Source organism: Hibiscus syriacus, unplaced genomic scaffold (assembly GCF_006381635.1).
Source record: "Hibiscus syriacus cultivar Baekdansim isolate YM2019G1 unplaced genomic scaffold, ASM638163v2 tig00000738_pilon, whole genome shotgun sequence".
NCBI lineage: Eukaryota > Viridiplantae > Streptophyta > Magnoliopsida > Malvales > Malvaceae > Hibiscus > Hibiscus syriacus.
Window position 1 is genome coordinate 870,554 of NW_024061816.1, and position 9,353 is coordinate 879,906.

The window sequence follows — 9,353 nt, forward strand, 5'->3', positions numbered from 1 at the left end:
CCAAAACCATATACCACGATATATGGTCATTTTTTGTATATGCATAGTGGCTTAGTCAATATGGTATGGTTGTCAAACCATATACCATGATATATGGTAACATTTGAATGTAAATTGATGCAAATGATAATAGAAACAATATTACATTTTGTTATGAAATTTTTAGCTGCTCAAGTCCAAGCTCAGTAGCAATATTTAGTTGCTCAAATCTCTAAGTGTAAACATCTGTTAACTTCAAAGTTTTCTTAATATACTTTTTTTCTTTTGTGAAAAGGAAAATTCATGCTTTAATGATTCTTTACTTTCTTTCTTCGAGATGAAACCGAATGCTTGAAAAGATAGGGAAATATTTCTTAGGTTATTATGTATGTAATTTGTTTCTGTGTATATTTTCAAAATTTAGTCTTTTTTTTAATATGGGTTAAGGAACTGATCTGTGAACTAAACAAAAAGTTGAGCTTTAAGTATTAGCAGTTTCACTTGTATCTTTGCATTCTCTTTATTTTATTTTTCTTTCAGATGATCTTTGTATTTAGAGGTTTTTAGCTCCCCCAAAAAAAAAGCCTTAGACTTAATTTTCCCTTTTTTGAGAATATATATATATATATATATATATGTGTGTGTGTGTGTGGTTTTTGATTGATGAATTTCTATTTTGTAGGTGGTTTGGCCTTGAATCTGCAAGTATTGATATAGTTATAGTGCATAGTTTTGGTTTGCAATATATGCATGGAAACAAATTCAGGTTTTACAGTGATAGGAGCAGAAGCTCCATCAGCTTGTCATATGGCACCAAGGACTAAAAATGTCGACCAGATCGCTGGTGGAATAACGGCTGTCAATGTTCCGTTAGTTAGCGATGGGTTAACTGGCAGTACAGAGAAGAAGAAAAGAGGTAGGCCTAGGAAATATGGACCGGATGGGACAATGACAAGGGCATTGTCACCTATGCCTATTTCGTCCTCCATCCTGTCGGTTTCGGGTGAGTTCTCAAGTGGTGGAAAGCAGGGGAGAGGCCGAGGCAGTGGTTATCAGATTAAACATCATAAGGGAATGGACATGGAGAACTTAGGTAATGAAGGTCACCCTTTCGAAGAAAGTTTATTTCTTTTAGTTCAGGTTTTTGCAAGCTGTTTTAGGTTTCAAGTTTTTCCATGTTATAGATTTGCTAATGTTTCTGATTTCTGTTTCTTCATGGTATGCCTCAAACTAAGTACAATTTGTGATTTCGTGGGGATTTATTGAAAATGTCGTTGTTCGGATTTTGAAGAACAATGCTGGTTACGGGAATGATTGGTGTATATCACCAAATAATTTTTGTACTTTTAGCAGCAAAATTCCATGTTTACATATTGTTTTGTAGGTGACTTGGCTGGGACTTCTGTCGGAACAAATTTTACGCCACATATCATCACTTTCAATCCCGGTGAGGCATTTTCCAATACGGGAAAGAGATGGTTTTGTTAATTATATAAGCAAACAATCTTATGATTCATTCCTATCATCGTTATATGCTTCTTGAACTATGAGATTGATGTCAAGGAAGGTTTCTTTTTCACTTATCAATGAATCTAAATTATTTTCATCATCTTGATTTTCTTTGGTGTTTAAGGATGTAACAATGAAGGTTATGTCGTTTTCTCAACAAGGACCAAGAGCCATTTGCATCCTATCCGCTAACGGAGTACTTTCTTGCGTTACACTTCGTCAGCCGGATGCTTTCGGTGGTACGCTTACGTATGAGGTTAGGCAAATTAGAGATTACCATAACATTCCAAAATATGTCTAGTTTCTGATTAAAATTTATCGAATACTGAATGCAAAGGTTGTTATTATTGCAAAAACTGTAGTGTATCGATGTCGTGTTTTATTCCGACGACACGAACATGATACTGTCAAATAGTAAATTCATGTTCAAAATTCCAAAGCAATTCAATTTCATTCTAAACAAAAAATCCCAAAATAATTCAATTACATTCTAAACCTTAAATTGAAGTATTTTGGAATTTGGGGTTTAGAATGAAATTGAGAACTGTTTTGCAAGTTTTAAAAGTTGACGAACCTAAATTCAAGTGTCTGAAAAGTTCAATGACCATTTATATAATTTACCCTATTTTTCTAACGGTGGTTTAAGTTGGGGGACCATATTGCAAACAGAATAAATGTTGGGAGACTATATTGCAAGTTTTAAAAGTTGGGGGACCTAAATGCAAGCTTCAAAAATGTTCAGTGACCATTACAATACTTTACCCATCTTTTAATTTCCTTTCGTTTTCTCATAGTTAAACAATCGTTTTCGTTTAACGTATTGTATGGTTATCTTAAACACACACGAATTTGTTTTATTGCTGTTTATTATTTCATCGGTTTATATTTTTGTAACATCTCTTTAACCTCACGAATTTATATTCTAAAAATTTATTATTTTTAAGATTTTGCGATATTATTAGATTTGAGAGATTTAAATTATTTGTCAAAAAAATATGTATGATCGAATTAACCGTTTGAACACCATAACAATAGACAAATTTTCCAATGACACTTATGAAATATATATATTATATAAAAAAGTTGAAATAAATAAACATTAAGAGATCAAATAGATAATTATATAAAAAAGCTGAACTAAATAAATTGTCATTGGAAGACACCATATTATTATACGACCAAAAGCAAAGTACATAAGAAACTTGTTTATTTCTCAATATTTCAACAAGGAATACTGAGTTGAACGACAGAAACAAGTCCAACATTATCCAGAAAATAATTAGCCAGCCTACTATGTAGGTTTCATGGGGTTTAGAAATTCATTCCTCTAGTTGTTATCCCACCAGAACCGGGACTGAAGTTGCTTAACGATATTCTTATCCAGCTGGAAGGCCTTGGCAAGAACGTCGGGATTGATTGCCGGGTCTGAGCCGAACACTGCATTTGCAATGGTGATAACACCTGGGTTTTGGCTACTGAGACCAGCAAAGGCAACTGCATTGGTGTGCCCTATGTTGAACTGGAAGTGGATGAGGCCGACCGGGAACACGAAGACATCTCCGGGGTACAGGACTTTTGTGAAGAGACGGTTCTCCGGGTTGGATGTAACGAAGCCGACGTAAAGAGTGCCCTCCACGACGACTAGAATTTCGGTGGCACGAGGGTGGGTGTGAGGAGGGTTTAGGCCTCCATAAGGTGCATAGTCGATTCGAACGAGAGAAATGCCGAGAGTGTTGAGCCCTGGTATTTGTTGAACATTGGCTGGAGTGACCATGGATCCTACTGGGTTTGATGTATTTCCTGGAATGTTAAGCCCTTGAAGGAAGAAGTCTTCTGGGACAGCAAGCTTTGGGTCCTTGCACAACTTGCCATTAACAAAAACTGCAGAAATGCAAAAATAAAAATGTATTAATACTTCACTAGTTTCGACACTTCAACGTGATCCGTCGAGACGAATATAATGCAAAGATGAAGATTCAAAGGAAACAAAGCATTAAAGAACACACCGCCATCTTTAGCATCATTAACTGCTACACAGAAATCCTGAAGAGGGCTGGGATCTGATGCTGAGGCAAGTTTGGAAGCCAAAGCCAACAGGACAAATGCTACAAGGAATCCAACACCTTTCATTGTTGTAAGCAGCAGTCTTGAATTTGATTCAATTCTTCTAAGATTTGTTGCTTTATGAGGGGTGAGAAATCTGGTTTGAGAGCATGCCAATTTATAGATTGCAGGAACTGAACTGGTCCATTATCATTTTTTAATAATTCTATTTTTTTTTTTAAAAAAGGAAAATAGTTAAGAAACGGATGAAAGATTTACCAAGTCCGTAGTGATTACATGTTTTTAAAGAAATCTAAATGAATCATTCTTCAACTACTCTATGCCTTGATCCTCATCGAGTTTCAGTCTTCCAATGCATACATATTTTGCAATGGAACCGGTCGTTTTTACACACCAAATGCCTTCTTTGTCTATTTAACTAATCTATCGACTTTAAGGGAAAAAACCCAAAAAAAAATAACATCCAATTGATTAGCCTCTTGCAATGTTTAAACACACTGCCAAAGTCAACGTTCGAATGGATCAAGTTGTATAAGCCGTTGATGAACAATTCTTATATGAGAAATTAAAAATGAGAGTGTAGACCACAACATGAAAGTTTCATAAATATAATTACTACAAAATAAAATGATTTAACAAATATATTCAGACAAATCAAGTTTCACCTAGATTCAACGGTTCTCATCTCATCTCTAAAAATTTTAATAAAAACCCACTCTAATATCTAATATAAAAAATACACTGATCAAGTTAGGTTAGGACTCATAACGATTAGGAAAATGATGTTAAGATTGTAGTTAACATGTAAGCATTAGAACTTTCAAGAACGATGAGTGCGCTGAAATTGAGTTAACGATCGATGAGATATTGCAGAGAATGAGGAAGAAACTTGAGGTAAATTTGGGAGGAAAAAAGATTCATATATGCATATCATTAAGGAATGATAACTATACATTATATACAACCATAATTAGCTAACTCTAGTTAGTCACTTACAACTGATTTATGTAGACTAACTAACTAACTAACTCGTAAGACTCCAACTCATTTCCAACTTGGCTACAAGATAATCATGCTACTTGTTTGTCAAAACATCTGCTTGCTGATCGTCGGACGAGGCATGATGTGTCTGAACAACTCCTGTTTTTTTAATCTTCACTTACACAAAGTCACAATCAATTTCAATATGCTTCATTCGTTCATTAAACATTGGATTAACAGCGGTTTGTAATGATGCTTGATTATCACTAAACAAAACTCCTGGTGCATCATGTTTTATGCCTAGCTCTTCAATCAACCCTTCAATCAGACATTTTTGCCACAATCACTTTCTTTCTCCGCTTCTGCAGACGAACCATACATCGTATTTTATTTCTTCAATTCCCAACATATCAACGAGTCACGCAACTTAACACAATAACATGTAACTGATTTCCCTGCATAGGACTAGGGGAAAATCAATTTTTTTTTAATTTTGAGTTATTCAAGTCGATTTATTCGAGTTATTCAAGTCAAATCGAATTATTAATTTAGTTTTCGAGTTCTAGTCGAGTAGAAATTTTTAAATTTCAAGTTACTCGAAAACTAAAAAGTTGATTATATATTTTGATAATTTTACGCTTTAGTCCATGATTTCATTATTCCTTCAATTCATCGTTCATTTCAAGTCTATTTTTAACCAAATTTGAACCACATGCTCCTAATTCATCATAGAACGCATATGTACTTTCAATTCCTCCTTTCGATAACAAGTTTTATATTTTCAATTTAGTCCATCAATGCTTCATAATTTCCTTATTTCTTCAATCCATCATTTATTTTAAGTCCGTTTTTACCAAATTTAAACCACACACTCCTAAACTATCGTAGAATACATATGTACTTCCAATTCCCCTTTTCGATAACAAGTGTTCTATTTTCAATTTAGTCCCTCAATTTTTCATAATTTTCTTATTTCTTCAATTCACCATTTATTTTAAGTCTGTTGTTTTATCAAATTTGAACCATATGCTCTTAAACCATCATAGAATACATATGTACTTTCAATTCCTCTTTTCGATAACAAGTTTTCTACTTTCAGTTTAGTTCCTCAATTTTTCATAATTTCCTTTTTTTTTCTTCAATTCATCATTTATTTTAAGTCTGTTTTCACCAAATTTGAATCACATGCTCATATACCACTATAGAATACCTATGTAACTTCAATTCTTATATTTTGTTTTACTAAAAATGTACTATCTTTTTATTTAGACCCTCAACATTGCATTTTACTAATTTGGTCTTTTGACTGCAATTGTTTGCAAATTCTTTCTTCCCATCAATTCATTAATTATTTTATACTCTCGTCAATATTTCACCCTCAAAATAAAGAAAATATAATATTGTGAATATATTTTGTAATTTTAGATTGCATTTGATATATTAAAAAACATTATAACGTGAAAAGAATATATATATATATATATATATATATATAGTTAGTGAAAGTCGGAAAATTGGAATCAATCCTTACCATAGAATAACTCGACTCGAATAGAGATTATGTCTTAACCTTTAGGCTAATGCGAGTGATAATTATTTTGGAGAGATGAAATCCTTTTTAGATCTCAGTAACTTTTAGGGCTTATGTTGTAGAGACAGTTTTGTAGGGATGTTGGAAGTGTGTTTTGTAATATACCGGGTTTTGGTATCTATACCGGGTTTTGGGATACATATGATATCATGTTTTTGTACTCTTTGTGTTCTATACGTTTATAGTGGATTGTTATGCATCTTATCTATGGAAGCTTCAGTATCCTCACCTCTTCTACCCAGGTAAATTTAGAGGATGAAATTTTATTTAAGAGGGAAGAGTTGCAACGCCTCGAATCACGGGTTAGAAGTATTGGGCTAACCCGAGATGGGCCTTGGTTTAAATCTCTAGCCTGTAGGAAGTCTTGACCCAAATTAAAGAAGATTTGGGCTTGAGGTAATCCTAATAGTGAATAAAAAGGGTGTTTTTAATCTGCAATCATAATTGGAGGGACCAAGGAAACAATTATACCCTTGTTAAAATGTTAGGATGAAATCCTTAATTGTTTGGTGATACCATGTCTAATACACCCTATTTTTCTCAACTCTCATTTGTCTATTCTACCTCTTCTTCCTCTTCATCTTCGTAGCTTTTTCTTCCTCTACAAGAACCAAGTAAAGGTAGAAAGTTAGTAGTCTTGCAACCCTAGTTTAGCAACCTAAAGTTAAGAATCATGATTCATATATCCCATGCATTGTATCAAGCTCTCAAGAAACCCATTTCACAATAGTTACAAGAAACATGTTTAGAAGGGTTTTAGAAACTAGATGGTTTCAACCCATTTTTCATATATTTCTAGCCTTAGGAAGTGTTTTAAAACCCTCCTTAATCCCTAGCAACAATTAGGAGCTAAATTTGGGATGAGCCTTTGACGTTTCAAGAAGTATAGAATCAAAGGTTACTCACTCTTGACTCAACTATACCATATGTAAGTCATTTAGATAAAATGTACTAGGTTGCATGAGCTTGAAGCATTCTCATGGCAGATTTCATGTTTTAGAGTTATAAACATGTTTAAAGCCCTATTTATGCTCATTTGTATCTTTATAAAACAAAAATAATGTTTGGGGACCTCACCAAGGTCTTTGGGATAGTAGAATAGGAGTTTTTGCACCTATTTTATGCTCGCTATAGGTTGAGTTTCACCTAGATTCAACGATTCTCATCTCATCTCTAAAAATTTTAATAAAAACCCACTCTAATAACTAATATAAAAAATACCCTGATCAAGTTAGGTTAGGACTCATAACGATTAGGAAAATGATGTTAAGATTGTAGTTAACATGTAAGCAGTAGAATTTTCAAGAACGATGAGTACGCTGAAATTGAGTTAACGATCGATGAGATATTGTAGAGAATGAGGAAGAAACTTGAGGTAAATTTGGGAGGAAAAAGATTCATATATGCATATCATTAAGGAATGATAACTATACATTATATACAACCATAATTAGCTAACTCTAGTTAGTCACTTACAATTGATTTATGTAGACTAACTAACTAACTAACTAACTCGTAAGACTCCAACTCATTCCCAACTTGGCTACAAGATAATCATGCTACTTGTTTGTCAAAACATCTGCTTGCTGATCGCCGGACGAGGCATGATGTGTCTGAACAACTCCTGTATTTTTAATCTTCTCTTACACAAAGTCACAATCAATTTCAATATGCTTCATTCGTTCATTAAACATTGGATTAACATCGGTTTGTAATGATGCTTGATTATCACTAAACAAAACTCATGGTGCATCATGTTTTATGCCTAGCTCTTCAATCAACCCTTCAATCAGACATTTTTGCCACAATCACTTTCATACTCCACTTCTGCAGACAAACCATACATTGTATTTTATTTCTTCAATTCCCAACATATCAACGAGTCACGCAACTTAACACAGTAACATGCAACTGATTTCCCTATCATAGGACTAGGGGAAAATCAATTTTTTTTTTAATTTTGAGTTATTCAAGTCGATTTATTCAAGTTATTCAAGTCAAATCGAATTATTAATTTAGTTTTCGAGTTCTAGTCGAGTTGAAATTTCAAGTTACTCGAAAACTAAAAAGTTGATTATATATTTTGATAATTTTACGCTTTAGTCCATGATTTCATTATTCCTTCAATTCATCGTTCATTTCAAGTCTATTTTTAACCAAATTTGAACCATATGCTTCTAATTCATCGTAGAACGCATATGTACTTTCAATTCCTCTTTTCGATAACAAGTTTTCTATTTTCAATTTAGTCCATCAATGCTTCATAATTTCCTTATTTCTTCAATCCATCATTTATTTTAAGTACGTTTTTACCAAATTTAAACCACACACTCCTAAACTATCGTAGAATACATATGTACTTCCAATTCCCCTTTTCGATAACAAGTGTTCTATTTTCAATTTAGTCCCTCAATTTTTCATAATTTCCTTATTTCTTCAATTCACCATTTATTTTAAGTCTGTTGTTTTATCAAATTTAAACCATATGCTCTTAAACCATCATAGAATACATATGTACTTTCAATTCCTCTTTTCGATAACAAGTTTTCTACTTTCAATTTAGTTCCTCAATTTTTCATAATTTCCTTTTTTTTTCTTCAATTCATCATTTATTTTAAGTCCGTTTTCACCAAATTTGAATCACATGCTCATATAACACTATAGAATACCTATGTAACTTCAATTCTTATATTTTTTTTTACTAAAAATGTACTATCGTTTTTATTTAGACCCTCAACATTGCATTTTACTAATTTGGTCTTTTGACTGCAATTATTTGCAAATTCTTTCTTCCTATCAATTCATTAATTATTTTATACTCTCGTCAATATTTCACCCTCAAAATAAAGAAAATATAATATTGTGAATATATTTTGTAATTTTAGATTGCATTTGATATATTAAAAAACATTATAACGTGAAAAGAATATGATATATATATATATATATATATATATATATAGTTAGTGAAAGTCGAAAAATTAGAATCAATCCTTACCATAGAATAACTCGACTCGAATAGAGATTATGTCTTAACCTTTAGGCTAATGCGAGTGATAATTATTTTGGAGAGATGAAATCCTTTTTAGATCTCAGTAACTTTTAGGGCTTATGTTGTAGAGATAGTTTTGTAGGGATGTTGGAAGTGTGTTTTGTAATATATCGGGTTTTGGTATCTATACCGGATTTTGGGATACATATGATATCATGTTTTTGTACTCTTTGTGTT

General features: G+C 32.6%; 2 protein-coding genes across 2 annotated transcripts; one reads left to right on the plus strand and one right to left on the minus strand.

Annotated features, from left to right (window-relative positions):
* The first annotated feature begins 621 nt into the window (after nucleotides 1-621).
* Nucleotides 622-1,879, plus strand: LOC120212477 (AT-hook motif nuclear-localized protein 1-like). Its single transcript, XM_039210764.1, has 3 exons — nucleotides 622-1,072; nucleotides 1,364-1,431; nucleotides 1,613-1,879. Exons 1-3 carry the CDS (start codon nucleotides 730-732, stop codon nucleotides 1,787-1,789), a joined length of 588 nt encoding a protein of 195 aa, XP_039066695.1. The 5' UTR covers nucleotides 622-729; the 3' UTR covers nucleotides 1,790-1,879.
* A 747-nt stretch (nucleotides 1,880-2,626) lies between these two features.
* LOC120212487 (germin-like protein subfamily 1 member 13) lies at nucleotides 2,627-3,670 on the minus strand. Its single transcript, XM_039210772.1, has 2 exons — nucleotides 3,495-3,670; nucleotides 2,627-3,369 (listed from the first exon to the last, which is right to left on the minus strand). The coding sequence occupies exons 1-2, from the start codon at nucleotides 3,616-3,618 to the stop codon at nucleotides 2,816-2,818; spliced, it is 678 nt and encodes a 225-aa protein (XP_039066703.1). The 5' UTR covers nucleotides 3,619-3,670; the 3' UTR covers nucleotides 2,627-2,815.
* Nucleotides 3,671-9,353: the final 5,683 nt, after the last annotated feature.